The sequence below is a fragment of the Sinocyclocheilus grahami genome, unplaced genomic scaffold (genome assembly GCF_001515645.1).
Source record: "Sinocyclocheilus grahami isolate Dianchi unplaced genomic scaffold, SAMN03320097.WGS_v1.1 scaffold2348.1, whole genome shotgun sequence".
NCBI lineage: Eukaryota > Metazoa > Chordata > Actinopteri > Cypriniformes > Cyprinidae > Sinocyclocheilus > Sinocyclocheilus grahami.
Genome location: NW_015507527.1, coordinates 7,009 through 24,157, shown reverse-complemented (window position 1 = coordinate 24,157; position 17,149 = coordinate 7,009). Strand labels below are relative to the sequence as shown.

At 42.5% G+C, this 17,149-nt stretch overlaps 2 protein-coding genes across 2 annotated transcripts in view; both read right to left on the bottom strand.

Annotated features, from left to right (window-relative positions):
- Positions 1–15,451, bottom strand: part of LOC107574808 (unc-79 homolog, NALCN channel complex subunit) — a 43,887-nt gene extending 28,436 nt beyond the window's left edge. Inside the window, exons 1-14 of the mRNA XM_016261244.1 lie at positions 15,378–15,451; positions 13,730–13,850; positions 11,813–12,126; positions 10,765–10,935; positions 10,472–10,567; positions 10,274–10,329; positions 10,062–10,191; positions 5,185–5,249; positions 4,216–4,304; positions 3,570–3,610; positions 2,911–2,939; positions 2,405–2,634; positions 1,755–1,926; positions 396–626 (exon numbers count right to left, since the gene is read on the bottom strand). Coding sequence (XP_016116730.1) covers positions 396–626; positions 1,755–1,926; positions 2,405–2,634; positions 2,911–2,939; positions 3,570–3,610; positions 4,216–4,304; positions 5,185–5,249; positions 10,062–10,191; positions 10,274–10,329; positions 10,472–10,567; positions 10,765–10,935; positions 11,813–12,126; positions 13,730–13,850; positions 15,378–15,399 — 1,767 coding nt within the window. The 5' untranslated portion in view covers positions 15,400–15,451. The remainder of the gene's footprint in view (positions 1–395; positions 627–1,754; positions 1,927–2,404; positions 2,635–2,910; positions 2,940–3,569; positions 3,611–4,215; positions 4,305–5,184; positions 5,250–10,061; positions 10,192–10,273; positions 10,330–10,471; positions 10,568–10,764; positions 10,936–11,812; positions 12,127–13,729; positions 13,851–15,377) is intronic.
- A 702-nt stretch (positions 15,452–16,153) lies between these two features.
- LOC107574807 (putative E3 ubiquitin-protein ligase UBR7) overlaps positions 16,154–17,149 on the bottom strand; it is a gene marked incomplete at its 5' end in the record, with an annotated part of 6,934 nt that continues 5,938 nt past the window's right edge. The window contains 2 exons of the mRNA XM_016261243.1: positions 16,154–16,288; positions 16,370–16,431. Of these exons, the coding sequence (XP_016116729.1) occupies positions 16,217–16,288; positions 16,370–16,431 (134 nt within the window). The remainder of the gene's footprint in view (positions 16,289–16,369; positions 16,432–17,149) is intronic.

The window sequence follows — 17,149 nt, the reverse complement described above, 5'->3', positions numbered from 1 at the left end:
ACACACACACACACACACACACACACACACACACACACGGCCAGATCCACACACACACACACGGCCAGATCCACATGCACACAGGGTCACACACACACACACACTCACACACACACACAGAGTCACACACTCACACAGAGTCACACTCTCACACACACACAGAGTCACACACTCACACAGAGTCACACTCTCACACACACACAGAGTCACACACTCACACAGAGTCACACTCTCACACACACACAGAGTCACACACTCACACAGAGTCACACACTCACACACACACACAGAGTCACACACACACACACTCACACACACACACACACGGATGCTGAAATCACAGAACGCTTGAATCACTGCAACGCATGAGTAACATCAGCGCTCGGTTCACTCACCCTGGCGAACTCCACCGGTTTGGGCAGAAGGCACATGACCATGACATCGAAGCGCACGTCACACACCGTCTTCAGCCACTTGGTGACGAACTGAGGCTTGAGCTTCTCCACCAGGCTGCCCACCTCGTCGTCCATCATGTAGGCGGTGGAGTGGAACCACTGGAACACCATGCTGACCAGCCGCGCCAGACTCTCTGTCGGCGTGTTCTCGCTCGGCGTGCACAGACTCACCTGATCGAGTGTGTGCTCGTTAGTTTACTCGTTTACAGAGACAGCATCAGTCATGGGAAAGCTGCTACTACAGGCGGGCCATACACCAGTTAAATCAATAGTTCACCCAAAAATGAACTTTGCTGAAAATGTGCTCACCCTCAGGCTAAGATCAGGATGAGTTTGTTTCTTCATCAGGTTTGGAGAAATGTAGCACTGCATCAGTGTCTCAGCAATGGATGCTCTGCAGTGAATGCAGAAAAAATAGAGGGCTCCTATCTGAGCCAGAAACAATGGTTTGAAGTTAAAAACGTCTTGATGGATTAGTCTCTGCTTTTGTCTTCTCCAGATGTTAACTGATGGACTGGAGTGGTGTGGATTATTGTGATGTTTTTATCAGCTGTTTGGACTCTCATTCTGACGGCACCCATTCACTGCAGAGCATCCATTGCTGAGACACTGATGCAGTGCTACATTTCTCCAAATCTGATGAAGAAACAAACTCATCCTGATCCTTGTGAATGTGAGTTTTCAGTCTGAACAAAATGTGATGAGATGGTGCAAACTCGTGTTTGTTAGGATAATGTGAACGCTGTTTTCTGAACTGTGTGAAAGCGTGGTGTGGGGTACAGTTCACTTCTGATGTGAACACAAGTAATACGGTATGAACTGGTCAGACTGTGTATTTATGTGTTTCCTCACTCGCTTTCCTGATAAGCGTGACTGACGCACTGCAAGCACTGAGAATTTAATTTCTGCTCGCAGAAACTGACTGCTGCGTTCTTCTGAACCTTTGCATTGCAGTCATGACAAATAGACACATGTGCCGCTCTGCGTTGCCGCTTTGGAAACTAACCTACATTTTCAAACTCCAAAGTACACAAATGAAGCGAGCAGGCATCCATTCACTTGCCTTCTTCTGCACAGTCGTTACCTAGCAACAGGTGGAGCCATCGATCTCGGTTCGGACCCGGCAATCGAACCAAGTGTGAAGCACCCTTAAAAATCATGATGCGTATTGTTGCTTATTATCTCGCACCTCTAGCTGTGATACGACTGCCAGCAGACGGTGTTATGATGTTAGCAGGTATAATATTGCTGCTCATGTAACACGTCATCTGACCATAAGGGTCACGCATAGCTTCTCACCAGGAACCAGATGCCGAACTGACTGAGCAGTCTCTGGTCGTGCTGGTCGTCCTCTTTGTTGTCAAACTCCATGTTGTCCAGGGAATGATGGGATGAAGACAGACCCATCTGACGGCGGCGGTTCAGCTCAAACTCCCGCAGCTCCGCGTGGATCTCAGCCTCTTTCAGCAGACTGCGGCGGGCGACAGTGACATACATCTCACTGATTAATGCTGGTTTCATATTAACATATATGTTATTCAATTTAACACATGCTCTGACAAAGAGTGAATCAGCATATTATACTGATTTCTGAAGATCATGTGACACTGAAGACTGGAGGAATGATGCTGAAAATACAGCTTTGATAATAAATTAATAAATAACTAAATGCATTACATAAATGCAGCTTTCGTGAGCAGAAGTCTTCTTTCAAAAACATTTAAAAATCTTAATTGTTACAAACGTTTGGCTGCCAGTGAATTAGTATTTTTATATCGAATGTGTCTTATTCACATCCAGTGCTGTCAAGAGTATTTTTACTGCAGTTTTTGGACCTGGTGAGACTCAATTTCCTAACAGCATTGTTTCTGTCTGACATTACGAAAGAAAATCCTGAACTGAAAGTCCTCTTTATGAAGGGAGCAGGTACTGAGTGTGTTTGTCCGCACCTGATGACCGCCTCCACGGTGCACACCAGCTCCTCCGCGCCGCACTCGCGCGTGTTGATGGGCGGAGGAGACGTCTGGTACAGATGCGTCTCCGCTGATGCCCCCACCTCGCTGCTGTGGTGGTTGACATGACAACGCTTGCAGTAGCGCACGGGCCGGTTGCCGTGGCGACCGCAGCATCCCGCTGAGAAGCAGGTGACGACAGCACGCCTGACGTGAGAGCTGCAGTTCTGTGATGGAGAGACGGATGAGAGGAAGAGATGGTCGATGAAGGGACGAGAACGACACAAACACACGTAATGCGCAGGACAGAGACCTTCACTTCAGAAACTCAGTAACAATGGCAATCTGATCGGCTGCAGAGGAAAATGTGGAGCAGGCGACAGAAACCGGCTCTTCATTTGTACAGCATTTATAGATGAGATGTGCTAGTTCACAGATGAGCTGATAATGGATGACCTATAGATGATGACATGGACACACACACACACACACACCAGGCTTACCTTCTTCTGACATATAGCAGAAATTTCAGCTGTAAGGATGAAATCATAAGGGGCATTGTTATAATACAAGATAAGAATACGATAAGACATGTTAGCTTTACTGTGAACTAACAATGAATTGTCCTTTTATAGCATTTATTCATCTGGGGAGATGTAATTTTCGTACAATTTTATCACTAAATTAAAGTCAGCCATTTTTAAAAACCAAGGAGAGGGAGTGGTCACGGTGAAACATCCAGTCATTTTGCATCTCTGGAAAGCCCTGAATGTGCTCTGTACAGGACACCCAGACTTAAAACTGTGACGTGAGGTCTCGGAGAAATACACTCAAATATAATGTCCACTACAGAGGCAAAAACTCCATAGCTGGGCCTCAGGAGGATATGCTAAAACGTTCTAGCATTTCAAGTATAAATTTACATTATTATGAACAAACATGAATTAACAATCATTTATGTATATTTTAACATTAATCTAGATTAATAAATGCTGTAAAGTTTTTCATTGATAGTTCATGGTACCTAATGCACTAACTAATTATATCAAATTGAACCTTATTTTAAAGGATGACAGAATGATCATTTTTGGGTGAACTGTTCCTTTAAGTAAATACACGAGTGTGTGCAGTTATAGTTTTAAAATGAGGATGTGTCACTGACCTTGTGGTAAAAGCACATCAACGAGCCACTCAGCATGATCGCTGTGAAAGATGACAGAACATTCTCACATCTCCTTCTCTAGCTCAAGGTCTGATGCTAATCATCTAATATGAGCTGACAGACCGATAAAAATGTCTACAGCGCAAATTTAAAGGGATCATGACATGCAGAATCATACGAAAAATCATCTTGTTCTGTACTTTCATGACTTTGCACAACTTTGGGTTAACACACAGTCAAACAAGAGTGGCTGGACCATTATAAAGTCACCCTGTCCAATCCACTGTTATCATTCACTATTATACTTCAAGCATCATTAAACATCAACAGAAAGTGTATCAGTGGGAGCCATAGGCTTTTCTTTTCTTTTCTTTCTTTCTTTTTTTTTAAATAGGAAAGTTTATCAAAGTGAGATACAAACAACAAAATGGGTAAAATAACCCAGAAACACAATTAAATCATGAGCTTCATTCTTCTTTCCTCACTAAACACAATTATAAGATTAAAAGTAGACCTTATTAAAGTGGACCTTTTTACCCCTTTAAGAAGAGATTGGCAGTTGAAGGCTGAGCAGATGATTCTGGATATTCACCGCAGTAATGCAGCAGATACACAATGAACTGCATGCTGAAATAATGCAGCTTACCCAGCGATCCTCTGGCTGCACTCCTCACAGATGTATAACGGTGGAGGTTTGTCACCCAGCGTGACCGAGAGTGTTGGATCAATGCACATCTGAAAGCAGGACGGAGACACAGACCCTCAAACACTCACCACTCTCAAAACGTGTGTCTTATTGCTCAAAAAGTACAAAAACACTACTAAAAGTACAAGAGTTATGTTTAGGGTATTTTGCATAACTATTTTATTTTGTCTATCTTTTTTCCTTTTCTCCTTTTTTAAAATCCTTTTCTCAATTTTAGTGTTGTGTAAATGAGATATTGCTTGAGTCAAGTGATCGTAAGCATCACAGTATTATAAGTATCTCAGGACAAACCATCATTTTGGATGATTGCACAGACGCTATTGAAGAGAGCTGAACTGGATGATGACATCACTGAATCATCAATAACTGACTTTAGCTGAAAAATTACTCTGGTATTGTCTTCTTGCATTATTGACAAACTATTTTCCTGTTTGACACTGTAAAGCAGCTTTGACTTGACTTGACATGTCGTAATAATTATAATAAATCTTTTTACCTCTCTGACAGCCTCACTAGATCTGACAACAAACTGTTGGTTTTTAATATCTTCTAAAATAAACCCCATATAGTGCATGCACTGGTCTCAGTATCTCAGTGTTAGATCAGAGCGGTAACAGGGTTGAGCTCCTGGTAATTGAGTTACAGCATGTCTCTTCCTGCTCTGTTTCTATGTTTTATTACACAGAGCAAATATTTGCAGGGATAAAGACAATGAATCAGTACCAGGGGTGTATTTTTGAAATGATTCTGGGCATTTATATGCTTTGAAGTTCTTGTCTCAATCGCAAAATCCTTTCAGTGCACTGAAATGTGTGCTCCCTAAAAATCCCACAATCCCACAAAATCTACAACATTTTGACTAGATGTCAAAGCAAATAAGTATAAAAAACAGGTAAAGAGTTACAGTACCTTCACCGCTGGCTTATTAATAGAGTTGTGACACTCGAGGTGTTGGCAGTGAATGGGGTTCCAGGCTGGGATGTAAAGAACAAAACAGACAAATAATGTGTATTTTTCAGGAGAAGGTCTGTCTCAAGCCACTGGAGCAGTGATTTCCAGTCTGTATGCATATCGTTATTTTGAACAGTTCTTTTCTGTGAATCTTTCAACCGGTTCACCAAATCAGACTGAATCAGATCGGACAGTTGCATCAAAACTATCAGTCAATCAGTGAACCTCTCTCGAACACGTCCGACAATTTGTCTGCTTCTACAATCATTTGTAGAAATATTCCCACAGAGAGTAAGAGCTCCTTCCAGCAAAATGTTACAAGTTTTCTGCAAATGTTTCAGGACACTAAACATTTAACATCCCCCAGCAAACTGAAGTGTCAAAACTAGTGCCCCTTTCAGAGAAGCTGGCAGCATGGAAACTAACCAAATATCTCTCCTTGGGTCGTAAGGACTGTAGAAAGAGGATACAATATACAGTGTGTGTATCATGCTTCACGTTTCAACAACATGTTCTCCACTACTGTGAAACCAGAGCAGATGTGAACGTATTCCCCTCCCAGACAGAGTCGGGCTATTACAGCTGATACTTTTTGATTCCCAAGAAAGATGGGGGTTTGCATCCAATTTTAGATCGCAGTTTGAACCTCTTTCTCAGAACATACAAGTACAAAATACTAACAATCAAAATGATTGTATCTCAAATTTAATCCAGGGATACACTTTTGGGGGCAAAGCTTACAAGTATTGAGTTCTTCTGTTCGACCTAGCCTTGTCACCTCACATATACATGAAATATATGAACGCAGCACTGGCTCCTTTACGACTCCAGGGCATCTGCATTTTAAATTACATAGACGACTGGCTGATTTTGGCTCAGTCTCAAGAGCTTGCACTTCGACACAGCGATGTCGTCATTGCTCATCTCAAGTCTCTGGGTTTGAGGCTCAATGGCAAGTAAAACGTTCTCTCTCCTGCCCAGAGGACAATGTACTTAAAGGGTTAGTTCACCCAAAAATGAAAATTCTGTCATTAATTACTCACCCTCATGTCGTTTCAAACCCGTAAGACCTTCGTTCATCTTCGGAACACAAATTGAGATATTGTTGATGAAATGTGAGAGCTCTCAGACCCTCATAGACAGCAACACAACTGAAATATTCCCAGACAGAAACGTAGTAAGGACATCGGTAAATCAGTGGCTCAACTTCAGTTTTGCAAAGCTATGAGAATACTTCTTGAGTGCAAAGAAAACAAAAATAACATCATTTATTCAACAATTATTTTCCCGAGTTACGTCTTCTGCCATTTTGGAGAGTATCACAACACATACGCATGCTTTCCCCTAAGCGTAAACAACGCTGATTACTGTCACGTATCTGGTCCATGAACTTCCGTCTGCTAGCCATCAGAGGTCACCCTTTCCATTTCATTGACTCTCGCACTACACACTGTTGCATATCACTCCGGACTACATATCCCATCATCCACTGCACTGATGACACGCACCCAGTTGATTGCACACAGCACTGATTGCACACAGCTGTAATCAATCACACATCCCCTATTTAACACTCACTCTGATCCCTTCCCACTGCCGAGTATTGTTTAGCGAATATCATTGTTTAGCTGATAGCTACCTTACGGAGCCTGCTTAGTTTTCCTAGCCTTAGTGGAGTCTTGCTTTGTCTGTTTTTCTATGTTCTGATCTTTGCCTGTGTACCTGGATTTATCCCTCTTGTCTCGCCCTGTTGGATTCCGTTTGCTGTCGACTGACCCTCGCTAGTTTACCGGATTGCCCTTGCCTTGTCTTCTCCATACCAGTTTGCCATTGTCTGACCCATGCCTGTTTCTGACCACGCCTGTGAATAAAGTTTGCAAATGGATCCATATGTCTCACGTCTTGTCAGCCCCGTAACAATTACACAGATTACGCTTTTAGATACTCTCCAGAATGGCAGAAGACGTAACTCGGGGGAGAAGAATTGTTGAATAAATTATGTTATTTTTGTTTTCTTTGCACTCAAGAAGTATTCTCATAGCTTCGCAAAACTGAAGTTGAGCCACTGATGTCACATGGACTGTTTTACCGATGTCCTTACTACGTTTCTGTCTGGGAATATTTCAGTTGTGCTGCTGTCTATGAGGGTCTGAGAGCTCTCACATTTCATCAAAAATATCTTAATTTGTGTTCCGAAGATGAACGAAGGTCTTACGGGTTTGAAACGACATGAGGGTGAGTAATTAATGACATAATTTTCATTTTGGGGTGAACTAACCCTTTAAGGATCATATGGAATTTGATCACATTGCAGGCATAGCTGTCTCCTGAATGTATTCTAAACACCCCAAAATACATCAGGCTAGGCTAGGTCAGGAAATTATTTTCCGTTACTTTTCTAGGTCTCATGGCAGCTGCACCCACGATGATAAATTCGGGCCTCCTGCATACGAGATCATTTAAGTTGTGGCTCAGAGCCAGGGGATTTATCCAAGGGCCAATCCCCCAGGGCAGATAAGGATTACACGCTGCAGATTTGTCCCCTTTCTATGTGGTTCAGACCCCGGTTTCTTACCTTGGGTCCTACTCTAGGTGAGTGTTTTTGTCGCAAGAAGTTAATGACAGACCCTTCTTGCATGGGCTGGGGTGCGGTCTTTGATGGCCATCCAGCCAAAGGGATCTGGAGAGGTCATCTTCCTGATCGGCGCAGCATTTTCCTCGAAATGTTGGCTGTATTTATGGCCATGAAATCTTCCTCCTGCAGATAAGGGCTACCATGTCCTAGTGCAGGTGCACAATACTGCAGTAGTCGCTTACATAAATCTGCAAGACGGACTGCATTTGCGCTGCCTGAACAAGCTAGCGCAGCAGATTCTGCTTTGGGCTCAGGACAAGTTCCTGTCCCTCAGGGCGACTTACATTCCAGGGCATATGAATGTGGGAGCAGACTTGCTGTCCAGACAGGACACACAGGGAATGGAAACTCCACCCCGAAGTAGTAAAACAAATTTGGGAAAATTTTTTAAGGAGCAGAGGTGGACCTCTCTGCCTTGCAGGAGACAGTACTTCCCCTCTACTTCTCTCTGACTCCTCTAGCTCCCCTGAGTCTGGGCGCGATGGTCCATATGTGGCCCAGACTGGGTTTTTATGCATTTCCGCCCATTGCCCTGCCCCTGGGAGTCCTGGCCAAGGTCCACCAACAAGGGTCTTGCCTCTTGCTGATAGTACCTCGTTGGCTGACCAGAGTTTGGTTTTCAGGACTAATATCCCTCCTCATGACTGTGAGCGATTCTGATAAGGAGAGACCTCTTATCTCAGGCACAGGGGACGATATTTCCTCCCCGGTCCAAGCTCTGAAACCAACTAAGAGATGCTGCTCTTTTATCTGGTGCAGTGGAAACTATTCTACGTGCTAGGGCTCCCTTCACTAGAAGACGTTATGCCTTCAAATGGTGTGTTTTTGAAAGATGGTGCGCTGGACACTGAGCAAACCCAGTCCAAGTTATTTCAGTGCTGGAGTTCCTGCAAGAAAGACTGTCTGCAGGTACATGTCCTGCTACTCTCAGAGTCTATGTGGCTGCCATTTCAGCTTGCCATGCTCTGATTGATGGGGACCCTATAGGAAAACACCCTCTAGTCTCTTGTTTCATTTGTGGGGCTAAGCGGTGGAGGACACCTGCCAGAGTGACAGTCCCCTCGTGGGACTTAGGTGTAGCACTTGAGAGTCTGGTTAGGACCACTAGAGTCAGCGCCTCTCAAGCTTCTGACTCTAAAGATGGTTTTTCTCATGGCAATAACTTCTCTAAAGAGAACTGGGGATTTTCGCTATCCTATTTTGCCCCTGGACTATTTTGCACCCTCACTCTCATTATCTTCCTAAAGTTCCATTCTCGACCATGCATCTAGTCATTCTTGAAGCCTTCTGTCCTCCGCCATTCACTATGTCTGATCAGGAAAGACTTCTTACTGTGTCCAGTCTGTGCCCTTCAGATTTACGTCCACCGCACCAGCCAGTGGCGCAAGTCAGAGCAGCTTTTCATATGCTATAGGAGCCACAACTGGGGGGCGGCTGCCACTTGGCAAACAATGTCACACTGGGTTAAGGGTGCTATATTGCCCTATATAGGGCCCAGTCTACTAAGGGGAGCTGCAGTCTGGTCCTCCCTGCACACGTTCATCAGGTTCTATAGTTTGGATATTCATGCTACTCCAGACTAGCATGTATTGAGTCAGCATCCCAAGGTCATGTCTGAGACCTCTCCAACGTTTATGCGTAAACACTACACAGCCTTGAGGGGTCCAGACACTTTCTAGTATGCCGTGGTTGGTATTCTCATTCCCATTAGTGTTATGAAATGCAGCATTGAGTATAGCTTTTGATAGGGAATGTCTCAGGTTATTTAACTGTAACCCTGTTCCCTGAAAAAGCTGGAACGAGATACTGCACCTAATTGCCGCACTGTGGGCATGTCTAGTCATCTCTTCAGACAAGGGTATAACCTGAAGGTGCTTTTCAGGGAACAACATTACAGTCAAGTAACCCGAGATTTTCCTAATCTATTTGTAGAATAGTAAAACTTAATTAAGACCTAATCAATACTAGCCTGTCACATTCACTGATTAAAACATTGATGACAATAAACCCCCCAAATTAATATAACTGAATGGATAATTCACAATGCAGGCGTGTGCCTGACTTTATCCAAATGTGTTTGAGCATGTAAACCACAATGATGAGATGTTAGAAATACGTGCTGACATTATTGCTTTGACCTGGTTCATTGAAACCAACCATTTGAAAGCAGTGGTTTGGAGAAATTAATCAAACACCTCACCTGTGTACTGCAGGCCTCTGTACTCACTGATGGCACCGGGAGGCTTCAGGTTGGGCCAGTAATGGAAGAGCATTTGAACAGCTGGAGGTTTGACTTGGGACGGGCCGTAGGATATGACATACAGAAGATCCTTTAAAAACACAGTGATCTCTGAGTCAGTGAGAAGCGCTTTTGGAAAAATCTCCAAAAAGACATGAAGAACCGAAGCATACCTTCCACACCTCCTGCTTGTATTTCATGAGACACTCCAAAAGCTGACAGTGGTATACTGAAGACAACCAGAGAAACATTTAGAGCCCAGAACCCGCTCTGTACTGAAAAAGCTACACTATGATAGAGTCTTCTGCAAATAACCATCAGTGATTGATTATAGAAGTAACTTTCTTGCAGCTTAATAAATGCATATGTACCTGGATTTGAAGTGTACTGCATGGTGACCATCAGCATGGACGAGGCAGACAGATTGACATATGCTGGAATGCCACCCTCTCTTCGAGTCGAACCCACTGCAACACAAAAAAACATTTCTTACTTCACAGTCCGCAATTGTCACATGGTGCTGCATTTATTGGTGCTTGCTGCTAATCAAACCAGCAATGTGCTCTACTGGAAGCACAATGTGATCGCTCAAATACTGAAGTTATTCTCTGACTCTTTCTTTGAAGAAACATCTCTCATAGTCACATAAAGTTAGTTTACTCACATATGGCCATGGGCAGGAAGGACGTGCTCAGGTACTCTATGATGTCTTTGTGCAGGAAAGGAGGGAAGGTGGCTAAAGTGGAGATCATGGTGTAGGGTAAAGTGCTGAGAATATCATCACTAAGGAAAGGCAGAAGGCATGTTGTGGTGTAAAATATGGCCTGTCCCAGATCTGAAAGACAAGCACATGAACGAATGAGAACCATGTCCTCTATAGATTCATGCAGCTTTACCAACTCATCTCTGAACAGTACAATGACATTTAAAGCCTTGTGTTTTCTTCAGAATGCATCCAAATGCTGCATAATGCAATACTAGTATACTGTACGTTACTGTACGTTGATAATGTTGTTATCCAGTCAAAGCTCTTTATGGTGAATGACAGATGACTTTATGGTGAGTTGCCAGCAGATAGGAGAGATAAAGCTGGCTGACAGCTGTCAGAAAAAAGAGCACTTTTTATTGAAAATGGACACTAGATGGAATGAGCAATTCCTGCCGATAATCTCAAAATCATCCAATATTGGCTGATTAATAAACTACAGCAATATTCTATTTTTTTTAAAGATTCTTTTCATTTCCTGAGAAACACACAGAGGATCTCAAAGAGGTCAGAGTTAACCAAAAAAATGGTAATTCTGTCAGCATTTATTCCCCTCATGTGCTTCCAAACCTGAATGACTTTCTTCTGCAGAACACAAAAGAAGATATTTGAAGAATATTAGTAACCAGTTGACTTCAACTGACCATTGACTTTTCTGAGACATTTCTCAGAATATCTTCTTTTATGTTCCACAGCAGAAAAACAACATGAGGTGAGTGAATGATGACAGAATGATGATTTCTGGGTGAACAACAGGCACCGACAGCAAGTGCGCCGTGACGGAACTGATTCTTAGAAGACTGAGCGAATTTGTTTGACTGGAAATCAACGCCCATCTAGCAGTAATCCTTATTTCGAGCAACGCATTTTACAATCAGTGTGATTTTCTCTCTCCTCTGATACACTCAGAAATGTGTCTCCGGGAGTGAGGCGGCGCAGGACTCACCGTGCTGACCGTGCTGCAGCAGGGGCACCAGGTCAAGCAAGGTGACGAGGGTGGCATAGAGCCCCTGATAGTCCAGTGAGGGGTAATCTGAGATCTGAACCTCCCGACTCTGCTGGGTGGCACCACCCCGGTCGGCCGGGGCGTCCCGCAGAACGCTGTAAAGGAGGGATCGAGTAACTGTAGGGTTGATGGAACTGACTTGTGGTCTTAGAGATGGGGTGAGTGGGAATGGCACAGGAAAAAGACACATGGTCATGGGCACGGCCAAATTGGAAGCTTCCTGGCTCTCCTTTCTGCCTGTACGGGACAGGATGCTGCTCCGAGGGAGGGGTGGGGGGGGAACAGGGGAAAAAAAGAGACAACAAAGACACAAAGAAACAGCACATTACATTGAAATGGCTCTACAGAGACAGCGTAAGTAGAAAAGAACCAAACCCAGATATTCCCCACATAGGATGCAGTGTCTCCACAGACTTTGGAATTTGCTTTAGATATGCCATCATCATCTATGCATTTGAAAAGCTGGCTTTTGGTTTGGATCAAAATCAAGCAGGCTTGCACTTGCGAAGCACGTTACGATCACTGCATCTCATGCGTATCTGGTGACAAGGAGCAAAAATATAAAAAATGGCATGTTTTCAGTGGCAGCCCCATACTTCCGAGCTTTGAGGCGAACGCGCCGCGCCCTCCGAGCGGCCAATCCCCGGAGGACGGGCAGCACGGGCCGATCAGGAGGCTAAAGAGCCACATGGGAAATATTGAGCAATGGAGGGGCTGTCAGAGATGAGAGCAATCTCGAAATAATTCGTTTTGAGGACGATACAGAGATGACACTTCAGAAACATGCTTCAGCCAGTAATAAACATGTATGTGAGGTTAGACTAAAAGCTCCCTGGTCACAACACATGTTTATTGCACCGTCAAAAAGAATGTCTGTATGTAAATACATTATGATACTGCCTCAGTATCATTTAGGGGAAGAGAAATAATGGTTCGACAGGCATATGGATTTCAGTTCTAACAGAAATGTCACTAGTCTACGGCTGGGGAAATCTGTAATGGAAAAGGAATACACTGGTTTCGAAAGCAATGCCTCATGTTCGTGGAGGGATGTGGAGGGCGCTTGTGTCTGCTGTCCCCTGTCAACTTCTACCTCAGCAGTAATTTGGTCTGTGATGGTCTTGGAGGGAGAACATAGTTGGATGTGCGTTACATACAACAGGATGGTGTAGTATTTCTGACACTGTCTCTTATCAAAGCTACACATGTCAGCCCTGTTTGGCTGGGAATGAGAGGTGGTTCAGCTGCAGAATGCTACATGAACAGCGTTCAAACCCACTGAAAACTACGGAAATCCAGTATTTCATATCATAGTACTCTCATTATCAACTCTTCATGACAAAAACACTGATAAACAAAAACATAACAGGAATCACAAATACACACGACTACATACTGTTCTCAGATGCTAAACTTGGTTTCTCTGCTTCATCGAGCATGCACCTGTATACGTTTCTACTGACATGAGAACATGAGGAAGAGCTCTTACACATAACATGAACTCGTGAGTCTAGCTATAATTCTAACTATAACTACTGACATTTAAAAGACAAATATTAAGGACAAACAAAAACAATACTCGACTCAGAACTTCCCTGATAGTGTTTGAAAATCAGTTTGAGTCACTCTCTTTAAACAATTGATCCAAAATGTGTACTTTTGGCATGCATGAGGTTCCTGCATATATCTGATCATAAAATAGAGCTCTAATGTCTCGGTGGCTATAGAAATGATCAGATTTAGATAGAAGATGCTTTATTTATCTGCTTTGAAATCATGAAACTTCTCTGTCTATCATTAGAACGCAACATTAGCAGTGTATGTATTGCACCTATATTTCCAGTGTAGTGCACTTACCTGAGCAGCGTCTGGGGAAAGTATTTCAGAGTGTTTGCAATGTCTGTTCCCGATGGCACTGGGTAAATATTGTGAAGCACACGGTTGTGATACTCTTGCAAGTATCGAATCTTAGAGCCAACTAAACAAATAAAGAGCAAAGTGACACATAATTAACATTTAACAGTATTCAACAATCCACTGCTGCAGCTGCTGTGTGCTGTTTGATGAAGAAATCAGTAAATGATCATCTCTCTGAAACTGCTCCTGACAGCAGCACAATGACATCTATTCACAGCGTTACTGCTGAAAGAAGACAGGTTTTCTAACTTGCTCTCATTTCGAGTGAGTTTTCCACACCAGACAGTCTGGATTGTCAGATGGACAAATGAACGCAGTGACCGAACCGCTGGAGCTCAGATGTGTCACAGAACAGCATCTGTGAGCTCTTGTATCACGAGGAACACGCTCTTATTTCTCACACTGGCTACAGATGTTTTGCTCCTATTTTTAACTCTCATCATGTTGTTTTCTGTCCCAAGTGTAAGTTAACTGAAGACAGGTTTGGAGCAACTAGAGTGTGAGTTAAAGACAACAGAATGTTTCTGATTATTAGTGATGTAAAATGCTTAAAAAAGGTCAAAATTCTGTGTAAAGAAAAAAATGGCATTGTGCTCTCTGTGAGTAATGAACTAGATTGAAATAAAAATATGGACTATTGTAAAGAAATACAATATGTGTTATGTATTTTGTTTCCTTTGTACGGATATTTATTGTATGAAATTTATTAGATTACGTGGTTATAATTACGCTTTATTATTACATTATGAGTTACCATAATGATGAGTCCATAACATAATTACAACCTATTACAGTATGCAAAAACATTACATTACGTGCTCACAATTTTATTTACATTATGAACATTGTTTTTTAACATTTGTCCTTTTATATGATGTGCAGTTTTACATTGTGAGGATCTTGTCTCCTGTAGATCTGCATAAACCTGAATAAACCCTGTGACTGCTGAGTTAAAGACTAATGCTCATCTACATCTCAGCATGATATACAGCCAGTTATAAAGTCTTGTTTGTGAGACTAGACCTGCTTAGACTAATGCTATTGACCACAGATACACGAAGCATGTGTCCAATAAAGATCAGGTGTTACATAAGCTCAGCATGTGTTTGAATAGCAGTATGAATGATCAGTCAAAAGATTAGCATTATTTTATAATTCGCTATAGTTTGCATTGATGCTTATTTTCGAGGAGGACCGAGTGTTGGGCGATCAAACAGACAGCAGACAGCAAGATGCGCCCTCTATCAAGCAGCTCAGACATCTCAGACATCAGCCAGCATCTGATTTCTCTAAATAACAGCATGATTAGATGAACACACATGCAGTTCATCAGCGTTTAAAGCACAGCTCGAGCTTGTGTTTCACTGCAGGGATCACATCTTCTGTACCACATTATCATTATCCAAGTCTAAAAGCTTCCCGTCAGCTGTTATTGTAAAGCTCTAACATTTGTACCCTCCGTACTGTACAGTATTTATATCTCTGTAAATATACACATGACTGCTGCCGAAACAACGCCGCTCCCTCCGAGATTATGTGACATATCCCATATATTACTCCATACATGACCCCGCAGCGGCATACTTACATTGCTCTGCCTTCGTAGACATGTTAGAAAGTGTCCTGGAGGCACAGAGCAAGCGTGAAGCTGTCTGAACCCTCGCCACGACACCGCACTTCTCTGCAGAATCAGCCCGAGCAGCTCAAGCCTGTGTGCACAGCATCGACTGCTCCTTCGCATTTGTTACAATATGTTCTTCGTATTTTTTGGACACATTGCATATGATATAAAGGATATTACTCAGTTAAGCACACAGTCATGTTTTGTTCTTTTTAATGAGCATTTAAATAAAAGACAAACTAAATCTTACTATAATTTGACTCTACATATCTGTTTAATTACTGTCATTCTGCTCTGACCGTATAGCTAGATGAGCTGTCTCACAGCGGTTGTCATTGGCACACTGTAGGAGCCTGAAGATGACTTCTATTACAGCTTCGGCTGAGTCATGCAGGGCTGGGAGAGCTGTGGCTGATGCTGGGGGTCTCATGATAATGCAAACATGGCAGCTGGAGCAGGGCTATACTGCACTCCCGAATATAATGATCACAAAGAGAAGTTCACCAAATGTAGCAGTGTTTTGAAGTCTTCTGTCACCACCTTCTGGCGTGTCAGTGTAACTGCAGAAATACTGTGTGACTGTAAAATAACACATTATGCTGTTATATCAGCAGTCCTGGAGCATGCTAACCCCATCAAGTCGAAGTGGACCGACAGTGCCTTGCTGAGAATTAACAGAGGGAATCTAGAGAGATAAGAATAATAATGATATAATTAAAAGTTCCACACACTAGCAATGGTGTTTTTGCTCTGAGACTTTATTAAAGAGGATAAGTTTCATAACACTCTCTGTGATGTGGATGGGTTCAGTCCAACAGTCTCTTCTTTCTTGTTTGCAGTTCCTCCAAGAACTCACGGAAAGCCTCAGGAGTCACGTCCTATAAACAAACTACATCCATTAGAACAGAGTTCACTTCTTATTCTTCTCAGTGACTGACATAGCAGCTGCTCATCTTCACCTTTCTCTGGTTTGCAGATTGTTGAAGAAACTCACGCAGCTCGTGTTTCAAGTCGTTGTACTCTAGACACAAGAAAACCAGTCCACATTTCATTTTAAAAGCAAAGGCGCTTCTAGAACAAATCCTCTTTAAAACAAAGACACACAAACACTGGTGGCCAAAAGTTTGGTATAATTAAGATTTTTTTATGTTAAAGTCTTATTCTTCAGTGTCACATGATCCTTCAGAGAGCAAGATAAAAAAAAAAAAGAAACTAACACTTTATTCAGCAAGGATGCGTTACATTAATTACCACTTAATTTCTATTTCAAATAATTGCTGAAACTTCTGTTCATCTGTGAATCCTGAAAAATAAAATGCATCACGGTTTCCACAAAAATATTGCGCAGCACAACTGTCTTCAACATTGATAATAATCAGAAATGTTTCTCGAGCAGCAGATCAGCATATTATACTGATTTCTGAAGATCATGTGACGCTGAAGACTGGAGTAATGATGCTGAAAATACAGCTGCACATCACAGAAATACATTACAGTTTAACAGATACTCACATAGAACACAGATATTTTAGATTGTACAATTTTTTCACAATATTACTGTTTACTGTATTTATGGATCTATTAAATGCAGCCTTGGAGAGTATGAAAAACATTTCATAAAAAGTTTAATTATTCCAAACTTTTGGCCACCAGTGTACATATGTGTGTGTGTGTACAAATGTTTTAATAACAGCCACACACACACACACAGTCACACACACACACACTCTACACCCACA